Source organism: Convolutriloba macropyga, chromosome 10, assembly GCF_964194025.1.
Source record: "Convolutriloba macropyga chromosome 10, txConMacr16.3, whole genome shotgun sequence".
NCBI lineage: Eukaryota > Metazoa > Xenacoelomorpha > Acoela > Convolutidae > Convolutriloba > Convolutriloba macropyga.
In genome coordinates, this window is record NC_134477.1 from 14,804,026 (window position 1) to 14,828,500 (window position 24,475).

Below are 24,475 nucleotides of genomic sequence, written 5' to 3' on the forward strand. Positions count from 1 at the left end.
CTCATAATTATCTCCGTTGAGTATATAATCGGCTAAATTGAACAAAAAAAACAGTTGAGCATATAGTGCTTGCCACACTTAGGTTATGTCAGAACAAAAATTCAGGTTTTTCTGAGGGCTTTTTTATGGTTTTTGGCCACCTAAAAAGTCTACCCAGAATTTACCTACAATGTACTTGTACTAAATGGTAAAAACTAATTGATTTTTTCTAATTTTCTTCAGTTAATTTTCCACTCCAGATAATTTTTGTTCTTTGACTGAATCTGGCTTTTTTCTGCATTTTCCAATCTCTGGATAGAAATAAGTTTACGCATTTGGTGTACTGATTTTAGTCACGCCGAGGTAATGAGAAGAGCGAAAGCCGAGTAGTTTTATTGCGCTCAGTTTCTTCAAACTGCTTCGAAAATAGTGTTTGAACAACTTTTTGTGAGAGACAGTTTTGTTTCAGGTGGAGCAGCTTGACTTGTTTTGGCCAGTTTTTTCTCTTGAATAACTTTAGCATATGGGAAATTTTCGGTAGTTTTTCTATTTTGCATTTGTAGTCAAGTTCTTTAAAGGATTTTTTGCGTATTTGATTTTTTTGTTATGTATGAACGACTTTTAGATTTTTGAGAGGGACTTTTTCCACATGTGCGGCAATTTGACTTCTGTGTTAAGCGTTTCTTCTCTTGTGAGCTATTTAAGTGGTACCAGTGTGTTTAAGTTCTGCCCCCTTCTGTTGTTTCAATCTCTGAGTGGACAGTTAATGTTTTCTTTGACTTTGACTCGATTTGTTTTCATACAATATAAGATTTTGAGTTTTTTGCTAATTTTTTTTCTCCTTCTCTAGTCTCACAAGTGCAGGCTCTCATCCGTTAGCTATGTGGTATAATTGAATATAATTACTGATTCGAGTACATAGCTGTTGCTTTTAATTTGTTTTAATGTGTTGGTTTTTTGCCATCTAGTGAGAGATAATTTTGATCAATTTAGCTGCAAGCTTTTAGATAATGTCTACACATAGTGTAACGGCTGCTCTCCTATCAAAGTCAAGGAAAACTTTACACCGCCCATTTCGTTTCAGCGGTTTCAAATCTGTCCGGATATTGTTTTTGCAGTTAACTTTTGTGAACTGTATTATCCGCTATACTGTAGAGTACCGTTGCATTACTTGTTGCTCAATTAGCCTTGATAACTAATTGCTCATCTTTGCTGTATAACTAACTTGTTTCTCTCAGAATAACAAAATAATTCAAATTGAAACAATAAAATTTTTGTTGAGTTTTGTTAATAACTCAATTTATAAATCGAAATTTCAAATTATCTCGAAGTACAGTCCTTAGTTATAGACTTATTAACTATTCGGAACAATAATCAACTTGATTATTCAAGTAACAAAAAAAGTGCGAACGCAAAGAAAATTGTTATCTGAATTTCTAATTATTCGCTTTAATAACTAATTTCTATTCCTTAATTGACCTCATTAACACCAATATTGAAACTAGGCTAGGCTTTGTTAAAGCCAGTAAGAGCAACTGACTATGTGCTTTGCACAAGGTTTCTCTTACTTAGGAACTTTGTTCCTCAGAAAGAAAGTTTTGAGAATATCAAAGTTAATTCTCTTTTCACAAGTCAAAGTTAAGTTAAAACTGTACAATCACTAATATGATCTACAGAAACAAGACACGATAACAAGTAATTTACCGCTCAAGAAAGTGTGCTTCAATACGCACTGTGTGTCAATTTAATATAACCTAAATTGCAAGTTTCAACTGAATTTGGTAGTTTTTCAAGCTCCTTTTATGCAGCTAGTCACGTGGATATACATGTCAAATTCAACTGTTGATTGGTTGTAGATAATAATGTCGACAGAATGTAAACACTTTTCCATAACGTCACTTTTTCAGTGTAAATCTGACGTCATGGGAAACTTGTTAACCATGTAGAAGTTTTGTCGAATCTTCTGTATCAATAAGAGGTTGATTCGCAATCCAATCGCAAAGAATCTGATGCAATACTGTTAAGTCTTAGTATTGTTTTGCTGGTGGTTGAGGTAGTTCGAGTTTGAGTTTCACTTCATGTATGACGATTATGTACTAATAATAGTTGCTAAATATAAATGTTAAACAAAATGAACAAATCCGTATGACTTCAATAGAATTTAGCATTAATTTTCGCTTGTCACGCTATTCTAAATTGAACTGCTTGAAATGACCTTGAAGCGCTATTCAATTTGACTTCTGAGTTGTTAAGCTCAGCCGCAATATCGCCGGCCCTGTTTTCCATCGCGAAAACATCTTTTCCAGGTAGTTTTGGGGCGAGCTTCACTACTGGTCTCTTGTACACTCCGTCGTTCGTTCGAACTATCGCCGATCGAATCACACCGTCAGACCTATCGATGGTCTCCGTAACTCGATCTAGATTATATTATCCACGCTTATCGCTTTCTTCGATCAACCAAACGAGATCGCCTTCTTTAGGGATTTCGTTCGACGTAGATCGCCATTTTTGTCGATTATTCAGAGTTGGCAGATATTCTTTCCGAAATCTGTCCCATATGAGATTTGCATAGGCTTGAGTTTCTCGAAAGAGCTTTCGATGATCGACAAATTCTTCTGCGCATGGTAGATAGGGTAAGCAAACGTTCCTGTTGCCAAGCAAGAAGTGATTGGGGGGCAATGCTTCTAAATCATTAACATCTGAACTGACTGGAGTCAAAGGTCTTGCGTTCGCAGTCTGCTCAACAATACACATCGTTGTTGAAAGAACGTTTTCGGTGACTGATCTGTTCCCCAACACTGCGTACATTGCCTTCTTGCAACTTCTCACCAACCGTTCCCATACTCCTCCAAAGTGAGGTGCTGCGGGTGGATTGAACTTCCATCTGATTCCTCGCTGAATTAGATGTTCTTCGATCCCTTCTTTGTTCCATGCTGTAACATACTCCGCAAACTCTCTCTCAGCTCCAACAAAGTTTGTCCCGTTGTCACTGATGATCGTATTCGGTTTGCCTCTTCGAGCAATAAACCTCATTATTGCATTGAGACAACTATCGGTGTCCAACTTGGGTACCACTTCTATGTGCACCGCTCTCACAGTCAGAAAAGTAAACAGACAACACCATCGATTTTCGTTTCTGCGCCCAATCTTCATAAAGAAAGGGCCAAAGTAGTCAACTCCAACATTTGTAAAGGCTGTTGAAGCATCTAACCGCTCTTCGGGTAGATCTGCCATCACTGGTGCTATCGTTTGCGCTCTGCCTTTTCTGCAGGTAACGCACTTGTTTTTGATTGATCTTAAGGCGTTCCGTATGCCCAGGATCCACATCTTCTGCTGAATTATGTTTCTTACATGCTCAGTGCCCTCGTGTTTATTGTCCTTGTGCTCGTTTCGCAAGAATAATTCAATCGCATGATGTTTCCAATGTAGCAAAATTGGATGCTTTGCATTGAAGTCTAATTGACTTTTGCCTATTCTGCCTTTGGCTCGAATAAGTCCTTCTTCGTCTAGGAAGGGTGAGAACTGTAGGATTTTGCTGCCTTTTGGAATTTCCTTTTCAGTTTTCAGAGATTTCATCTCTTCACCAAACTGTTCTTGCTGTAGTAACTTGAAGATTGTTGCTTTTGCTTTTTCTCTTTCTTCGATGCTGACTATGAGTGTTGCTGATTTGTATTTGCTAAGTGCTCGCCGTACGTATGCCACTGTATTTACTAGTCTGTTGAAGTTACTGAATCGTTCCCACTGGATAACAGCTTTCTTCTCTTCAGCCTGTATCATGAAGACTGATAAGGGTATATTCTCTTCATCTGAGGCAAATATTAGTTTCACTTGCTGTGGCCAATCGCTTTCTGGTTGTTTCAATCAGGCCGGTACATTCACTTCTCTTGAGTTCATCAATGTTGATTGCTCTGGTGCCAATGTCCGCTGGGTTATTAATACCGCTGACATGTTTCCACTGTGAAACATCAGTTGTATCTAGTATCTCAGCCACTCGATTGGCCACAAACACGTTGTTTGCGATGGGAACTGTGTATCCACTGCAATACTGTTGTTGAGTCTGACCAAAAACTGCAACTATTTATCTTCATTTCATGTTCCTTGACTATCTGTTCTTTCAACCTCACTGCCATGACTGCCGCTTGCAATTCCAATCGCGGTATTGAAAGATGCCTCATCGGTGCCACTCTGCGCTTTCCAATGACAAATGCTAAGTCAGCTGAGTATTCTTTTGGTTGTGAACGTAGATAGGCCACTGCACACATCGTGTCTTCAGATGCGTCAGCAAACACATGAAGTTCGGCTTTATCCCTCTCTTTGTTGAAGTACCTTCTATCGATGCTTGTTTCAGCCACTATTGGAAATTGTTCTTTCCATCTCAGGAATTCTTCTTCTTCACTAGGCTCCACTTCGTTGTCCCAATGTTGTCCATTCTTAGTCCAGATGCCTTTCAGAAGTCGTCTCATATGAACACTGAACGGAGCAAACAAAACAATCCGATCGGGTCGAATACTGAAGATACCAGTGACAGAATCTTCCTCTGGGTTATAGGGGTTTCCACTTCTTTGTTGGTACCTCTACACACTTGAAGGCTATCATCGGTAACGGTCCATTGTAGCCCTAGCACTGAGGATCCCTCCGTACTGGGTTCAACTTCAACTTGCTTCGTGTTGCTGATTGATTTCAAATCTTCTGGGATTGCTTCGGTAACTGCATCGTTGTTGCTCATCCACTTCTTCAGTTCAAATCCATGTTGTGAGAGAAGAGGTTGTAGTTGATTGAAGACTTCAATTGCTTCATCCTGGGTTTCTACTGGTTTGATGAAATCGTCCATGTAGAAGTTGTTTTGTATTGCCTTTGTTTCTATTGGATACTCTTCTTCATTGTCCAGTCCCACTCGCTTGAGAGCATAGTTTGCGCAAGTTTGAGAACTCTTAGCTCCAAAAACGTGACGCTGATATTCGTATATGTGAACAGGTTCATTTGGTCTGGGACGCCATAAGAACCTCAAGCAACTTCTATCTTGTTCGGGAACTTGCACTTGTAGAAACATCGATTCGATGTCAGCTGTTAGGGCTATTGGTCCTTCACGGAATCTGAATATTGTTCCATTCAAGCCATGTAGCAGATCAGGTCTTGCTATTAGCTCATCATTTAGACATATGTCTGTGTACTTTCATGCGGCATTGCAGACACGTCTTGCTTTGCCAGGCTTGTTCGGGTTTAGCACTGGATGGTGTGGCAAATACCATTCCTTACTGGAGGTGCCTTTCATTTCGAACTCGTCCAATACCTTTACGAATCATTTTTCTACATCTGTATCTATTGACTGTTGATACAAACTCTTCAGGTTTGGGTCCCTTTGAAATCTTTGCTCCAGTGAGTAAAGCTGACCCAGGGCTGAGCTGTAGTTGTTCGGTAGGTCTGGCTCTGGTTCACTCCATAGCATTCCCACTTCGTACCGCTCGCCTGTGAACTTTGTCGTACTCTCTAGCATCTTCTGTGCCTGCAGTTCCTTCTTTGACTGGCTGACGACGTTGATTCTGGAAGCATAGGTTTCTATGTCCCAACAGGTTTGGATATTCTCGGCCAATTTCACATCTTCAGTGAATGCGAAATGACAAACATTTTGTCTTCTTTTGCCCGTCATGGGTCCACTGACTACCCATCCTAGCTCTGTCAGAACGGCGAAAGGTTCACTTCGTGTTCCTATTTTGTAGTCCAATGGGCGTTGTAGCTCATAAGCATCTTGACCAAGGACGATGCCAACTTCCATCAAGTTGAAGCTTTTGTTGGGTAGAACACTCAAATGATTGAAGCGTTGCTTCAGCTTGTTGTAGTTTTAGTTTCTGTTTCCCAAGGAGATTGACGGCTGTGCAAACGCTTCGATTGAATGCACCTTTGAATCTAGTCCCTTTATTTTGAGAGGGACCTTTTCTGTCTTCAGGTCCTTCGTTCCGTGTATGCCTGCTATGTTGAGCGTCACATCGGTGCCTTGGGATCGTAACTTCTCTTGCACACTTTGATCGATGAATGAAACCGTTGATCCACTATCGAGGAAAGCATATGTGTTCAGCCTGTTGCCACCGCTGTGTATTGAGACAGGAACTATCTGAAGAAAGCTAGTAACTTCGTTACTCTGGTTGATTGTTGCTGCGCTTACGTTGACTGCGTGATTTCCCTCGTCCACTTGGTTTTCTGAGTGTAGCAATCGGTTGTGCTTCTTGATGCATCCATTGATGCCGCACGCATTGACTTTACAATCTTTGATTGCATGTCCTTTGCCTAGACATCCGTAACATAAGCGTTGCTTCCTCACTGCTGCGTACCGATCATTCACATTCATGTTCCTGAATAGTGGACAATTCCATTTTTTAGTGCCATCAGCTAGCGGACAGTGATCACTCTGCGTTTGCTTCGTTTCTTTCACGTTCGAACTTGCACTGAAGTTCGATGTTTTCGAGACCCGTTGTCTCTATTTGTGCTTCTTCGGTCTTCTTCTCTTCGCTCTCCCTTGAAAGCTGAAAACCCTTCGTGCACAAATGCTATCACAGATAGCCATTTTTCGAACATAATCAGATCAGGCCAATCTTCATCTTTATCATCAACATAGAACCACCACTTCTCTTTGAGAACTTGGGGTAGTTTATCTACTGCCACATACAGTGTCGAGCTCGATTGCAGATCACCAATCTGCTTGTACTCTTTGAGCACATTCACAAAATTCGAAACAATAACTGAGAAACTGATCAGATCTGTTGAGTCGTGAGGTTTCACCTGACTGGCTTTGCGAAGACTCTCCAGCTGTGCATCAATGATCACATGAGGCCTTCCAAATTTCCTCTCCAGAATACTCCATGCAGTACCATAGAACTGTCCAGAATAGCCCATTCCAGAGATTGCTGACCTTGCCTTGCCTGTCAGTAGAGTCTTCAGATGGCTCATCTTCTCTGAGTCTGGTATTGGTCGTTGATCTACTGTAGCAATGAACATACTAGCCCACTCCGGCCATTCGAGGGGGTTCCCGTCGAAGTTGTTCAACTTCAGCTTTGGTAGGTTACTACTACCTGAATAGCCAATGTTGTATCGTAGATCAGCTCTGGGAGAAACTTCTCGGTCTTCAACACTTGAGGTTCGGTCTCGTGAACTGCGATATTGTGAAAAGTGACTATGGATGTTCACTTCAGTGGTGGCTTCGAAGCGAGCTGTTGATCGCTCTGATGTTAAAGGTTGTCGATCCTGCTGGCCCAGTTTGAGACATCTCCCTTCTTAGGGGTCCAGTTGAAGGGTGATTTGTCTCCAGCACTGGTTGATTGGGAACGAGCATCATCGTTCTCTAATGCTGTTCTCTTCACTTTGCGCTCTAGCTTGCGCTCTTCCTCCAGTAGTTGCTACTTGATTTCCAATTCCTTCATTTGCATTTCCATCTCTAGCTTCCTCCGCTCGAACCGTGCTTGTTCTTGTCTTGGTTTCGAATTCAACATTGAATTTCTTCATCCTTTCCTCGTGTCTTTACTTTCCTGAAGATGTTTCGGAAACATTCTCCGTCTCTTGGCCACTTGCTGTTGCTCCATTTTGCACTGTTTGAGCAACTGGGTTGTCCGTTGGGTAGTTGTTTTTGCCCTCACTGATAGTCGAAATTTGCTTTGCTCTTTCTTGGTTCTTTGCAGGCACAAGCTTGTTTTGACGCTGCAGTTGCTTGGGTATTTTTTTCTCCAGAAGGTGAACAGTCTGTTGGTAGAGGACCTTTAGTTTGTTGGCTCGATCTTATTCTTCAATTATTTTGTAGCCAATTCCCTTTTTAGTGTTAACTTCTTCCACTAACTCTTGAAGCTTCTTATCGTACCTGTGAGCTGTTGATTGAAGCTCCTCTCTGCTGGTTGTGCTTGACTTGCCTGGTTGCTGTTCGCTTTTGCTTTGTTGGATTCCTTTGAGCAGGGTTCGCACTTCAATTTCTTTATTGAATTGCACTCTTCTGTTCGCCTCACTGGCCTGTTGCTGTTGATTTGTTTGATTCTCTTTGGGGGGTGCCTTCGGCACTCTCTTCATCAGATTGGACAGCAGTTTGCATTTCACTGTCCGGGTCGGCGGACCAAGTGTAACGGCTGCTCTCCTATCAAAGTCAAGGAAAACTTTACAACGCCCAGTTCGTTTCAGCGGTTTCAAATCTGTCCGGATATTGTGTTTTTGCAGTTAACTTTTGTGAACTGTATTCTCCGCTATACTGTAGAGTACCGTTGCATTACTTGTTGCTCAATTAGCCTTGATAACTAATTGCTCATCTTTGCTGTATAACTAACTTGTTTCTCTCAGAATAACAAAATAATTCAAATTGAAACAATCAAATTTTTGTTGAGTTTTGTTAATAACTCAAGTTATAAATCGAAATTTCAAATTATCTCTGAGTACAGTCCTTAGTAATAGACTTATTAACTATTCGGAACAATAATCAACTTGATTATTCAAGTAACAAAAAAGCGCGAACGCAAAGAAAATTGTTATCTGAATTTCTAATTATTCGCTTTAATAACTAATTTCTATTCCTTAATTGACCTCATTAACACCATTATTGAAACTAGGCTAGGCTTTGTTAAAGCCAGTAAGAGCAACTGACTATGTGCTTTGCACAAGGTTTCTCTTACTTAGGAACTTTGTTCCTCAGAAAGAAAGTTTTGAGAATATCAAAGTTAATTCTCTTTTCACAAGTCAAAGTTAAGTTAAAACTGTACAATCACTAATATGATCTAAAGAAACAAGACACGATAACAAGTAATTTACTGCTCAAGAAAGTGTGCTTCAATACGCACTGTATGTAAGTTTAATATAACCAAAATTGCAAGTTTCAACTGATTTTTGGTAGTTTTTCAAGCTCCTTTTATGCTGCTAGTCACGCAGATTTACATGTCAAATTCAACTGTTGATTGGTTGTAGATAATAATATCGACAGAATGTGAACACTTTTCCATATCGTCACTTTTTCAGTGTAAATTTGATGTCATGGGAAATTTGTTAACCATGTAGAAGTTTTGTCGAATATTCTGTATCAATAACAGGTTGTTTCGCAATCCAATCGCAAAGAATCTGATGCAATACTGTTAAGTCGTAGTATTATTTTGCCGGTGGTTGAGGTAGTTCGAGTTTGAGTTTCAGTTCATGTATGACGATTATGTACTAATAATAGTTGCTAAATATAAATATTAAACAAAATGAACAAATCCGTATGACTTCAATAGAATGTAGCATTAAATTTCGCTTGTCACGCTATTCTAAATTGAACTGCTTGAAAAGTTGCTAAGCTCAGCCGCAATACATAGAAAGTTTGTCTAGGCGTAGAAATTCTCAAGGTTTTAGTGAATTTTTGAATATTTAATTGTGCTTTCTTCCTTCTTCATCCTAATTAAAAAATTAATAAAAATTAATTTATGACTCTTTTTCTCTGTTATGCACTGGTTCAACATTTGAATATGTAACTGTGTTTTTTGTTTTAAAAAATCTGCCTTTCGAAGAGATTCTAATTTTTGAGAGATTTCTCATTCTTCTCCTTTTTACATTGTTACTCATAACTGCGCAGGCTTGTGTTATATGGTACAAATCCTAGCAATGTGTAACGTTGATTTTTTAAGGGTTGTTATTAATGATCGTTGATAGGGGAAAAAATTGTTAATTTTCCGATTTATTTTTTTTCAATTTTTGTTATTTCGGATATGTCAAAGTTCTATGTTGCAGGAAAAGTGTTGAAAATCAGTTCATTAGCGAATTATTTTTTTGAACTATTGACCTTTGTAAACCGTCGTCTTCCTTGTTTGTTGTTATGAACATGTGATCACGCGCCCAGAGATCGAAGTGGAACTTTTTTGGTGACTTCTACCTATCTGCAGCTGAATTAGCGTGCTTGACATCATTTGTTACTGCATCCTGTATTTTGGTGTGATAGGTTTTTCAGCACAATTCTTAATTGAGAATGTAAACTCTAAATGAAATGGGATAGAGATCATTCAAGCCTTATAAATGTATTTTTACTTGAAAGATATTAAAAATTGGGAACAAGATTAACTTGAAAACAGTATATGCTATTCTGTGTAGCAGTTTTGTTTTTGTCTTTAGTTGTGGTGCTTTTAGAGACTAGGGGGGCCCAACAGTGTAGTTCAAGGCTTTTGTCCGGCGACGAACCGGCTATGTTTTATTTGTAACAGCCGCGAGGCGATAACTTGATCTATGATTGTACTTCTTTTTGTTTTGTACAATTCAAAGAATTTGAATTACATTGGGGCGCTGTATTTTTCTTAAAATCTGTTCCCACATTTTTATGATTGTTGAAGTCAAATTGGAGCGATCATTTGGGTCACACCGGAACAAGAAATGGAGCAAAATAGAGAGTTGTTTTTAGGCGTGAAATTTTTGATCTCTAATTTTAAAGTAAAGTGAGTAAATGGTGTTTGAACATAAATTTGATTTCTCGCTTGTGGTTATTGTTTAAATGCGGCATTTTGACCTTGATTCTATTATTTTTTCAATGTTTTGATCTGATTTTTTCTAAACGGTTTACCCGTTTTATTCATATCTCGTTTTAGGTCTAATTTTTTTTTGTCACTGAAAATTCTGTGAATTGTTTCAGGTCTTGTCTTGCGATGTTTTTTTAGTTCGTCGTCAAGATTTATTTTCGACCATATGAGGGCACAAATTTTTCAAATCCGCTTTTTGAGCATTGGTTCATTCAATATCTACTGGTTTGCTTGGTTGACGTCTTTTTTCTCTCTTATTGGAGTCATTTTTTGATCATTTCCGTGATTAAATTTTTGGTCACATGTGACTTACCTCACTCTCAAAAATGACTTCCTCACTCTGAAATTGACTTTTTAAAATTTAAATCAGAGATATGAGGTCAAACGAGTATGAGCCATAAGTTAAACCGATTCTTAATCAAAATATAGTATCTTAGTATTTAATATAAAGTGGTTTCTTTTTTGGTCGTTTCTTTTTACTATTTTTGAGACTGCAGATATACGAAGCTATTCCTGCTTTTTTCTGGCAATCTGCTGGCTATTTTTGAATTTTGCGTTAAAAATTAACCCAATTCAGCTGAGTTTTTGGCGGAACCTCGCTTTTTGTTGAGTATTCAGTTTCTCTGAATCAGAGAAACTTAAGAGTCTGATTCAGAGCAAATCAGAGCGTGAATATGACATCAACGGACTCTGAATCAGAACTGATTAGTTTCTGAAAAACATTCTGATTCAGTACTGAACTACTCAGAAAGTTAAGTTCTGGAAGCATTGATTTTGTTTAGACTCTGATTTTGGACGTGACGCTGACTAACACGAAACAGTATATCTTTGAGATGTACGATGGCAAGATCAGGTTCAAGAACAAGAAGGAACCGGGAGCAAGTTGGACCTACGCACAGGATGACGTAGACTACACTGATCAAAGCATGAGGTGATATTTTATTTTTTTATAATATCTGGCGGTTCCCTGGTTGACATTAATTCAATAATGATTTTTCTCTAGTTCCTTTTTCACATTCTTCAATAGCATGAAAGGAAAAGTTAAGAGACAACAAGTAAACTTTGTTGTGATTGATGATTAATTATAGTTTGAAGGTATCTTATGAATTCTGTTCAAGTTATAGAGACCATATTATGAGACCACTCTATCTTGCCCCTGTTGTTCTGGATTTCTGAATCCATTCCTACGATCATACATGGCTTCTCGTGAACGAGAGCAAGATGGCCGCAGAATTTTTGCGTGGAATTTGTTGGACTTCGATGAAAAGTACAGAAGATCATTGAACCTTTTACTTTTGATTTCAAGTTTCAAGAAATATTTTTCTTGTTTTTTTTGGTTTTGACCGCACGAGGGTTATAAAATTCTACACCAGGGTTATAAATTTGAATTAACCTGTTGGAAAATCGTGCTGTCCCTTCGCTGACGAAGGAAAGAAAATTCTAGAATTGATCTCCATAGTAGTAACTAATATCTCCGTGCTTCTAGCCTGGTATGATCTTAAACAAATTTCAAATTCACGAAAAAATTTTCAACAAAAATTTTCAGAGCGTACAGATCTTCCTCTCGTGATATCATATGAATGCAGAACCTACAATAAGATAACGAACAAAAATGTAATCCTATTTATTTTTGACAAACTTGAGTTCTCTGTTAATTTCAGACTGACCCAGAAAAGCACTGATTTGTGGGTTCTCTACATTAAGCCACATGTCCGTCTGGAATGGAACGGAAAGTCTTCTTGGAAACTGAAGGTATGCAAACTTATGAATTGTTATCATAACCATTGTGATCTTCATGATGTGTTGAGTGAAATCTATATTTTTTGTCGAAGTTTTAAATACCTTTGACGCTGACTAAACTATTGCTTTTCATACTTTTTTCATATATTGACAGATTGACTGTGAAGAGTTCTTTGGTGAAACATTCGGAATGTGTGGAAATAACGACAAAGACGCTCTGAATGACAACCGTGGATATGGGTACAAAAACAACCCTCACGATACTGCCGATGGTCTGGCCAACTACTGGCTCAATTATCTCGAACAAGACTACGAAAAGGTAACTCATCTGCCTTAGACTGCACCTTCTTCTCACTCCCCTCCCGCAGCACCTTATATATTTGTCATATAACTTTTATACAACATTTTTTGGCTCAATTTGAAACCCGTATGGGTAAAGATGTCACTAGGGTACATCGAAAAGAAATGAAAAACCTGCAATCTCAGATGACTCGAATTTGGAAAATATGCTGATAATTTAATCCCATTATCATTTCATATAAAGTCCCCTGGCATAGCCATGGCCCGCGCGGCATGTTCAAATACAATAGTCTAACACATATTACTTGATAAATATACTGTTAATACTGCTAATTGTTTTCAGCCACTGGTGCCTATACAAGATGATAAGATGGTGTGTCTGCGAACTAAGAAGAACCAGGAGGCTTTCTGGAGAGATGCTGCCAGTGCCTGTCTGCCCCTTCACAGTGGAATCTACCGAAACTGTTCCAAAGGCACTGCGGTCAGTATTATTTTTATATTATATTAATTAATTTTGGTTTCTGCGTAATCGCAGCGGAACAGCATATTAGGCCACTTGTTTTCAGCTGCCCATTTTCTTTTTATTCCCCATTATTATTTTTCCATTATTTCGGAGAATACTGTGTTTTCTCTTGTAATTTTAACCATTCAAGTAGGTTTAATTGTTCGTATGAGCATTTTCCTTGATGTTAGTGAGGTTCACGAGTTAAAAAAAAACATTCACTTTCCTTAAATTTACATGTTTAAGGAATTTGAACGTTTTTTAAAACTGAGAAATTGTTGATTGTAAGTAGTATCGTATATATACAGGAAGATCGGGGGGGGGGGGGGGGGGAGATCCTTTGGAGATCCGTTCAGCAGAGGGGGATCCCTGATCCCTTAGGGGAGATCTTTTACGCTAAGAAAGTGGTAATTGCGCTACATGTATTTGTCTGGTGGCTTATTGTTGGTATTGCGCTATTGGAAAGCCATTCCAGTTTCAACTTTTCTTGCGTATTTGTGGCAAAACCTAGCAAAGTAGATTTGAATTAAAGCTGAATTTATACGTTACAACATATAGAATAGAATTGTTATAGAAACTGTTATAGATAAGAGAATTAAACACGTACAAAAGCGTCAAATTGCATACAAAATAGCGCATTGTTTTGTTAATTAAGAGTCTGATTCTATCGCTTCATAATCAATAAATGGGTTATACACTGGACGTTCTTCTTCTATCTCATTTTCATCGGCAATTTCATCAGAATCAATATCAGACTCTGTGATTGCGGCGGTTCTTACGAAGCCGGGGTCAGGGATTTCAGCGTTGTCAGTATTCGTTTCAACTGTGGTTTCAATTTCCCTCTGGTTTTCAATTTCGTACAACTCTCCAGACGACCAGGAACTCAACGATTCATTATCGAAATTGTCGTCTTCGTCGAAGAAACGATCGTGGACAATATTTATGTGACCAAACGGCAGCGTATCGATCCCATTTTCAAGAATGTATCGTTTATCGTCGAAAGCGTTGAGCGACACTTTATTAATGGTTACTGTATGGAGTTGGTGGCTGCTAGAAGCTATTCTATGGTTTTGCGTGCGGATCAAAAGACCAGAGGAGAGCGTTTCTTTGAATCTGTGATGCGTCAGTTGTCGTTGTGCTAATTTTGTGACGCCTTTAGCTGATTTCTTTTCCCCGCCATCTAAATTAAAATATTGAACATTAGGAACAGTCCCAACTAACAAGCTGTATATTGATACGTGTGAGTGTGATGAAAACTAACTTACCAATTGCAATTACTGAGTAGAGTTTCGGCTTGAGAGCACAAAATTCTTGAATAGGCACGCTGGCAAACTCGTCCTTAAACTTCAGGACGACATATTCGTTCACTTTGGAGAAGAGCGGGTGCTGTGTTGGATAATTAGAGAAATCGAAATGTTGCAAAATATGAATTTTTTGGCGTATATCTTCATAAACGTCTATTGTATTGATTCGATATAGCAGTGAATCAGTATCCGAGTAGAGAACTTTGCAATCAAAATTTGGCTTCATCACTGTATAATGGAATTGGAACATGTGTAATTTCGCCAGATCAAGTACACATGCCCCTACAATAGTGGGTTTGTTCCAATAAATCCGTTTTTTTGCAGTTTTCATCGCAGCCATGCTCTCTCCAAAGATTTTGAACGATTTAAAATGAAAGTTTTGCGTTCTTTGTAGCACCCTTTGAGCATTTCGAACAATAACGACTTGATCACGGTTCCTTTTCGACTCGCACGTTTTTCCGAACGCTGAATTATTCATGCCCTTATAGAACTTTTTGCCAAAAGCAGTACTGGCAGCAATCCGGAGACTGGTATTTAGCTCCATGTAGGGTCGCATCCAGTTCGCTTGCTCAAACTTTAATGCCCGATGAAGTTTTGTAATTTTGAGCCCCATTGAATTGTAGAATTGGGCAAGCCGATAATGTAGCGTGTAGCGGTTTTTAGGCAACAGCGTTTGGACGAGTTTTGGCCCAGATGACTTTTCAGGTAAGTGCATCTGTACTTTCAAATTTTTCTGGTAACCGCTCAGCCAAGAATGTTTGATTTTCAATTTGGATGGCGCCAGAGGGTAATCTTGATGAGCTTCATGAAATTCGGGTGGATAATCAATATCAACTTCAATTATGTATCCATGCTGTGCCGTTGACGAAATTTTGAGTACTTCCTCGAGCGTGATGTGTGCATCTAGCGCAAAATCCTTCAAGGGCAAATGATCGTTCTGCATTACGCCGCCGTAGAGGTTATTTGCGTCTAGCATCAACGCATATGTAGACGGCTTAGAAGCATCATAGTTCGGCAGATGGCAGTTGTTTGCTTGAAAGAGTCGTTGCTCATAGATTGAAGACACTCCTCCGCGCATCATGTTCTCTACAAGTTCAAGTTGTTCTCTCTCGGTTAGCAAATGCAGGTCGGGTTTGCACACCTTGAGGAACGCATCTCCTGATAAATTTGATGCTCCATAGTACTGTGCGCAATCTAAACCGTACGTGTCACAGCAGATATCTCTGAAAGCCTCAAAGACGCACGCCAAGAGCAAAGTGTCACTGGTTAGATAAAGGTCGTGGTAGTCGCCGATGTTTTGACAACCAAATTTTGAAAACACTGTTTGAGCATGATTGTAGTCGGTTTCGCTGATAGTGACTTCACCGCCATGCAATGTATTTTTCCATTCCGATAATGGAGGCAACACTTTTTCTTCAAACACTTGTTCTGATGTGATGTAGGAATAACAGTAAAAACCTTTTTGGCAGAGAAGTTGAAAATCGCTATTGGAGTAAGATTCATACTTAGAGCGTAGAATGTCAAAGCGATTGTCAGGCAGATCAGCTACCAAGGACTCGAGTGATTGGGGCATGAAGTTAAACGAGTCAATTAACCTTATGTATTCGAAGATGGGTACTTGTTGTCCGGCCTCCGACTCAAAATTTTTTATGAACACTCCAACAGAGAGTGATATATAGTTTTCGTCCGTAGAAGGTATAACTTCAAACTTCGTTTCTGGCTCACACTCTGCTAGTGCAAGACATATATGATGAATATCATACTTTTTGATATTATGACCAATCATTGGCGTAAAGTTAGATGTTCTGCGACGAGTGTTACAGAGTTGATGCGCCCACCCTAGAAAATGACCATCGTAGTGACAATGGTCAAGAACAAGCTCAGCCTCATCGTTTATTTCGTTTTCACAGATCCAACATCTTGTGTTATTTTCACGCGCTGGAACAGGTCCTCGGTAGGGTCCGTAGAAAGCTCGTTTTCGGTTGTAGATGTCCCGCGCCAGAACGTGCAAAGATTTTACAAATTCGTTCATACAGTTGTCACCTCTTTTGAGTTCAAAGTAGACAGGAGTTGCTTTACCGTGTTCTATGGCTGCTATTGCATAACCACAAGGTTCATGTTTTTCAATTGCAACTGTGTAGGAAGTAGAGAGTGAGGGTTGTGCTGTAGCGATTGGAACAAGATAAGATTCTGTGTCAAAGTATAGAACGATAGGAAGAAACCAGCGTGCTTTCCAGTTTCTGAACTGTAGGGAAGTGTTGCTTTCTTTTGGCATAACAATTTCTGCTGCTGCATGTTCACTGCATGTTTTAACATGGTTTTGATAAGTTTCTCTGTTTGTACACAAATGAAAACAATTTCGACAAATACGCTGCGCTGCACGGTGCGCTATACCTTTGAAGTATGCGACAAATCGTTCCAGATTCAAGATGAGAACGTAGTGATGGGCATTCTCATCGTGGAGGAGAAGAAGGTCCATTGTGAAGGATTTGTTTGACTTTTTGGAAACGTAGATCATCACCAAACGTGTTCCCTCGATTCTGTAAACAAAACAGATTCATGAAGACCAATACAGTTTTAACATTTTGATTCGTTGAGCGGGATTATTTGAATTTTATTGATATTATTAAAGAAACACTTACCCGAAAACATTGACGCGAACGTCGTTGGCGTCCTCAAAGTATGGGATCCTGTTTATGGGCATGGGCATCTGATAATCTCCAACCGGCTGTCGTTCCGCATTCTTGTACGTATCTGGATTCGTCTTTTCAGTTCCCGATCGACCTTCTGTCAGTAAATTGATTCGATTTTTGATGTGATACGCGGCAACGAAACAATACACGAAGCAGTTGTGATCAAAATGGTTTCGTATGTTGAGCAATGAACGGCATCCGTTCAGGAAACCAGGTAGAGCTATATATGACGAGGCATGCACGGGGGCAAAGGCGGCTATCTTGATTTCCAGTCTGTTTACTTTGCGTAGAATCCATCCACTGCCTTGTGACGAAAACATGAAGAGAATATTCAACATCTTACTCAACATCTTGAAAAAATCTTCGTTTGAGAGTCCATCCAAGTACACTGTAGTCATTTCAGAGCTAGCAAAGATTTCGATAGCTTGTTCTTCGTTGTCGTTTTCGTTTCTTTCTTTGTACAGATCCAGAGACACAACAAACTGAATTTTTTTGGCTGCAGTCGAAACTTCGCTGTTTATAAGGTCCGTTATGATGTCTCTATTGTTCAGCATGAACTCCATGAGATCTTGGTCGTCCTCCGTTCCATCAATAGTGAAAACTTGAAGTGCTCCTTGAAAGGCGGATTCTGTTGGTCTTCTGCTTGTTTCACTAGTTCTCGAGGGCAGTCCATGTTGATCTCTTATGTGTGTGGCAAAGCGATCGGCAGAATCAAAGCCAATGTAGCAGTAGAGACAACATTGTACTAACGGATTATGTCGGTTTCCGAAATGTCGTTCGAGAGTTCGTAGATCTCTTGTAGTGAAATCACAGTGTTCACAGCGGTACACTGGCACTCCAACTTCATCTGGATGCAAGTTCCTTTGGTGACGATTGCGGTTGGTGCGAAATGTGAATTTGGCGTTACAAAATTTGCACGAGAAACTCATTGTTGAATCAATTTGAAGATAAAATGGTTTTGAGTTCGAGCTAAACCAAACCTTCAACTCTCTAAAAATAACCAACGTTCTGATTGGTTGAATTTTAAAACATGTTCAAAACGAAATTTCTAGGGACAAAGTTTCTTTCCAATCAGTTAACTAAAGGATTACACAAGAGTGAATAATATCATTGCCCAATGTTCACAGCCCCATTAATTAAATTAGGAGATGGATGAAGATTTAGAAACAACATTTTTTTTTATCCCGTAAGAGGGCGTCTAGCATTTTATGCAAATTTAGTCCTGCTTTATGCAAATTCCATCATTCGCCAGTGAGGGCGTAGATCATGTTTTATGCAAATCCATTTGCATATATGATTGGTATTCTGGCCAAAGAGGGCTACAATCATGTCTTATGCAAAGTTGAATTAAAATGCAAATACCAATGTTTTGCCGTAATAGTGGGAGACTTATGCGTATTTTCTATGCAATATATGCGTAATGACTATGCAATGACGTGTTTTAGCGAGCCTTATATGGTTAAATGGCTTTATTGGTGTTCTAGCGCAACTGAATATCTCTTTTTAGGCATAAAAAAATTGATTATCGCAGTTTTTTTAACCGAAAACCTTGAAAAAAAATTTTTTTGAAAATAGATTTGAATTTTAGTATAACAAGTCCCATCAATGATTACTGGAGATTGTAGCAGAATCAGTTGAGGGTTGAAAGATTTTAAAAAACTAAGAAAAAATGTTTTTAAAAGTTGGAAAAAAAATTGATTTTTTTTGTTTTTTTTCGCAATTTTTAATGAAACTCATACTTGGCGAGCAGCTAGCTTCATCATGCTTATGATCAAAGTTTCACAGCGTGAGATTTTATGAAGACCGGTTTTTACAGAAGTTTGAAAAAACCTCGGGAACACGATTTTTCAAAACATCTGGCAGCCACATGTTTTTAATTGAAAACAGGTGTTTGCGAAAACCGTGTTCCCGGGGTTTTTTGGCCATGATCATCATAACCTTTTATTTCTGTTACAAAGTCGTAAGAAAAACTCATTCTGAGTATTTTTCAGCAAAACAACCACATCATCAATATTTTTCGATTTTTCGGAAAAATTGACCTTTTTTTCAGAAAAAAAGTGTTTTTTCTCTAAAACTTTTTATGAGGAATTTCTAAAGTAACACCTTCAAATTGTAGTAAAAAACATAGAGATAACATTGAAACAATGAAAAATTGCATATTTTCAAGTTATTTGAAAGAAAAAATTTTTTTCAAAATTTATAGTTTTCACAAAATTTTTGCTTTTTTACAAATAACTTTTTTTCTGTTACAGATATGAAAAAGTTTATGGGGACCAAAAATTTAGAGCGTGTTGTTTTCATCGTATGAGATGCTTCTCAGTAGTTTCCTCATCAGTCTTCCACTTGTAGGGTGATAAGTTAAAGACAAAAATATATGACTAAACATAGATTTTGTTCTCTGTGACCCATAAAATTGTGCTCCTCCAAAATTTTTGTTAAGAGTTCTATTGTAGAACACTTTGCGCTCAGCAAAATGTCTCCTTACAAAATTATCCAACTTTTTCGTTTTCATTGTTTTTTTTCGTTTTTCTTCAAAAATTTTCCAATTTTTCGAGCAATTTGTTTGAAAAATGGTTTGAAAATGGGCAAAGACTCCACCTCTCAATAGAGTTGTTCAAGTCCTATTTTGTAGACGATATTGTGCTCTATAAAACCATGTTTATACATGTTTCTTCATATGGCGAATTTAGTCACTTTTACAGGTTTTCGAAAAAAAAATTTCAGTTTGTCTTTAGTCCTTCGAATTTTTTTTCTATTTTCAAAAACCAAACTAATAATACTAAATTTTTATTTTATACACGAAAAATATTTAATCTCCTTTACAAAATCGAAACAAATAAATCAAAGAAATTGACTCAACATTTTTATAAAACACAATTTTTGATTACTCCAATAAGCAATTCTTCACACAATCAAACTGAGAGTTTAGGTTTCCTTTCAGAAATTCTAATCAAAGAGTTTTTCACAAGGTCCAATGGACCTTCTTTTTCTTGGCGCGAGAGTGACTTTTGGCGTCTCGGAGTTGTCGGGTGTTGTTGTTGTTGTTGTTGTTGCAACCAAGCTTGCACCGGTCTCTAAAATTGTTGTTGGTGTCGTCGAGCCAGATGGTGTTCTGAAGTCGGTCGCAGACAAATTCTGCATCAATTGACTTGCAGTTGGTTGTGAGCCAAAATTCCATGCAAGTTTCTCCTCTGTAACGGGTGAAAACAGAGACGGTGAGCTCTCCGGAGACACAGTGGCACTAGGATCAGAAGTTGGCGTTGAAACACATCCTGGTGTTGGTGGTGGTGACTCGGGAGAATGTGGAAGGCCCCACAAATCGGCTAGGTCATTGCAGGCCCGAACTACTCCTAGCTGGTTTTCGAAAAAGGGCACGCAGTCACAATCGTATTTGTATAGAATAGTTCGAGTTTCTTTTGGCAGCGTCACAATGTCATACGGGTAAAGAGGATGTGTTAACGACAAAGGTGGAACGAACCCGCCTGAAGTGATAAAGGTTCCACCGCAATCTTCACTCTCCTTTTTGTCCGGCAAGGTTGCAACGAAGTTAATGAAGATTTTAGGTATCATAAAGTGTTCAAGGGTTGTCCAATTCTCCTCTTTCTCATTTGTCCTTTTTTGTTGGATAAAAACCACAAAGTTTTCGTAAAAGGTTTGGTACACAATTGTTCGCTCCCAGACATTGTTTTGGTCGCTTAGGATATGGAAAGACATTTTCTGCGTTTGAAGAATTTTGAAGAGATAATAATGTTTTAAAGAATTTTGGAATGCTTTGAAGAGAAGATAAGCAAATTGAATGTTTTTGATAATTGAACAAGAAAAAGTTGTGAAGGTATTTTAAGCGCAAGGATACTTGTTCACAAAATTTGACTTCTACTCAGACAGTGGACTTTCAACAAAGTTAAAGAGTTGCTGTTTCGGAACCGAAATGAAATAAAATGTAGCGGGGAATTTACCCCCATGTAGTTTATGCGAGTTAACAATGTGAGTCCAGTGGCAGTTCTCTTATCTGCCCCCGGCACAACCAAAGGCCAACTATTTTGGCCCGGAATTTTGATTGAAAACATATGTGCTTTACTACTTTGTTTATAACAGAATTAGGCAAACACCTTAAAACTGCACATGTATTTACAAAATTTTAGTTGAACGCCAGGTGTTTTTCATTAATTTGGACCAAGTTGGATAAGTAGACTACACACGTATAACCCACGCATGCCGCGCGCCTGAGGTGGGGAGCACGTTGCTTGTAATTGAAACCACTCTGGTTCCTTGTTACGAGGGAATTATCACACCTAACACGTATTATTCCCCTCTTATCAGTTAGTTTCTTTGAAACTCATGGTGTTAGGGACTATTACCAGTGTGTATTTGTGTATGTGTGTGGGTTATCAAGGCAATGCCAAGAAATACCTCTTGTTGATCTAAATATAACTCCGCGATAAATAAATTATATGGGAAATACATGGGCCTCTGAAGACATGTGATATATGTAAATCACTTGAAACACCCTTATCAGTACCGTTTTGGAATGAATAGTTAACATTTGAATAATTTAACCTTTCGCTAACAGTTGACTACGTTCTACAACAAAAACTTCCAAGCTAATTCGGTACAAATGCCTTTCACTGCAAGCAAAGACAAAGAGTAGGGTGATTGCTATTTCGATATATCCAAAACAGAAAAGAGGTTGATAAGAGCTACTCTCAAAACCTATGAAAACACCGGGACGTATGTCTTTTTGAAACTTTTTAAGAGAAAAGACAATGAATACGAATTTGAACAGAGAATATCCCTTACAACAGAGGAATTTGACAAACTTATGAAAAAAAGTGGCAGGATACGAAACTCGGTGCCAGAGTCAGAAGGGAAAAAAGATACCTCGTTTACTAAAAAACCGGTGGCTAAAAAACCTAAACTAGCAGAAAAAGATTCTGGATACGAATCAGCGTCCTCATCCTCGGCTGCTTCCACAGATTAATCAAAATGGTTGAAGCAATGTTTGAACGATCGCCGGGTTTCTTCAAACAATTTCAGAAGGCGTTCAAATTTTCAGTTTGCGATGAAAAACCGGAGTTGAATGGTGTAAAAAATTATGCTGTGTGTGTTCATTTTGAAAACCCCTTTTGCACTTTGAAAACTAATCATTACCATGTTTTGGTGGATACATCAGACGTGACAAAGTCTTCAGACAAATCAAAAATTAAAAAAAGCTATACAGTGCCTTGTCTCTACACAACATTTAAGATTTTGTTTGCCAATTCAAATACCCTAGAGCTGAATGGAGAAATTTTTCAAAAGCTTGTTTTGGCGGTTGAATACAACAAAAATTTGAGCATAGATTCCCACTCAATTCAGAAACTGTTGCTAAAATTCTCTAACGTAGCTGCTAATCAAAAAGTCAACAACAACAGCAACGTGACGTTGAATGAAGACAATCGACGACGACTACAGCAAGGAAGCAGCGTACAGTTTCAGCTCCATCAAAAGTCATTGCAAAATTGTATTACAAAGTCCAATAACCAACAAACTCAAACTGATAGCTTTGCAAGTGAATCTCTAAAGAGATTTCAAAATATCTTGTCTGGGCCACACTCAGGTGCTTTCTGCCAAATAATGGACATTTTTTTGAGCGGATATGGTAATTTGCTTGTTGATACTGATGTTTTGTTTGTACGCATAGTGTATGAAGTGAAAATAAAATTTTGAAAAAAAAACTTTATTCAACTAAGCAGAGTTTTAGTAGAGTTAGTTAGAGCATCATATGAAGCGCAAATCGAATCAAATCAACATCACTCATTTTTACAATTTCTTTGTTGTTATAAATGTAATGAGCAACATAAATACAAAATAAGCCACACAATATAGAGTTTTGTGTTTGTATAGGTTGATTTCTAAGCAATTCATACACGTTTTGAATATCAAGAGCAGCAGAGGCCAGTCTGTTGTACAAACATTTGTATGATGTTAATTTCTGTCCAAGCGGATCAGCGAAAATGTAATTGCCATTCTTCCTACACAAAAGTGTCCAATGTGTTCCAATAGAATCAGAGCTGGATACATTCACAATAATGAATCTGTTCTGTGACAATTTCAAGGGAAAATTATCAGCTGCAAAGACACCACAAAATTTGTACTTTAGAAGTTTACATGCTTGAATCAGGCTGTTGATTTCGTCTTCATCCATTAGTTTGTCAGAATATGATTTTTAGAAACTTTCCGAGCCGAATCGATGAAAATAGTGCTAGTTTTCTCACCAATAATGAAAATTTCTATATTACTTGGCAAGGCAACTGAAAACTTGAGTTCTATTGAAATTGAACAATTGGTGAGTTCAGGGTGAATAAAATCATGCGACGCCTGCTGAGTGCTTGTGAGATCAAACACCATAATAAAATGGCTCGGGTACTCAGACAATTTAATTCCATGACCATTGTCAATATAGGCTAAGTCTGACATTGTGTTGAAATATAAGCGTTTGTCATCAGTTGTATTTATTGGACTGTCAGCAACAGGAAGTCCATTTCGGTAAATACAAAGCTGCTCCAGATTGAATTTACGAAAGTGGAAAGGATTGAGTTGTTTGCTTCCTAAAAACGCTTCATTTGTGTTAAGGCATATAGCTAGACGTCGAATTGGCTCCCTGCTGAAAACATCTTCTTGTTTCCAGCTTTGCAAGCCAGTAGAAGCAAGAAACGTTTTAGTTATGGTCTCCAAATACGGATAGGACGCTGGACTTGATAGTAAAGTTTTTTCAATTGCAGAAACCACGTCATCGTTCAACGTCATTTTTCTTACATACAAATTAGCTTCTATAATTTTTACTTTGTAGGATTTTGCAGCATCGTCGGAAATTGTGACAAAATCATCTATTGATCGTCGAAAAGAAATTCGCAGCGTCACACCACTCAAAAGATGTCGATCGCAAGTAAAAAAAATCTACAGCTACTTTTCCATAAAAAGTACATTCGGCAGATTGTCTAACCAAAGTTTTTCGTCTGTTAACTTCAGCTGCCAGAATTGCTCCGGGGTTCTCTTCGTAGGAATAACCTTGACATGCCAACCAAGTTGCTTTAGCATCTTTGTTATGAGAAAATTCAGTTTCAATGAAACTTTTGTGAGCATAATTTCCATTTGCATATGAAATTTTTAATCCGTTGGCAGATACTGTACAGTCAGAAAAGAGCGAATGTAAAACATTATTGCAGAAGTAAGGGGCGTCTGTTTTGGTGACGTCTGCTGCAGCTCCAGCGTCATGTTTCAAATCGGCTTCAGAACCTTGAACTATCTTGCATTTGATTTCCAGGAAATTTTTTTGTAGGTCAATAAAATTATTTCTGTCTCCAGCCACCTCAAATTCGAGCATGGGTCCGTTAGGGCTGTACACTGGCCCTACTTTTTGACAAAAACTACCATCAAAAGTTACAAGAAGCGCTGGTTTTTCAAACAAATCCAGGGAAC

General features: G+C 38.4%; 1 protein-coding gene across 1 annotated transcript in view; it reads left to right on the forward strand.

Moving 5' to 3' along the window:
* Positions 1–24,475, forward strand: part of LOC142348706 (uncharacterized) — a 148,440-nt gene that overhangs the window by 13,429 nt on the left and 110,536 nt on the right. The window contains exons 7-10 of the mRNA XM_075400159.1: positions 11,261–11,409; positions 12,140–12,230; positions 12,373–12,537; positions 12,862–12,999. Coding sequence (XP_075256274.1) covers positions 11,261–11,409; positions 12,140–12,230; positions 12,373–12,537; positions 12,862–12,999 — 543 coding nt within the window. The remainder of the gene's footprint in view (positions 1–11,260; positions 11,410–12,139; positions 12,231–12,372; positions 12,538–12,861; positions 13,000–24,475) is intronic.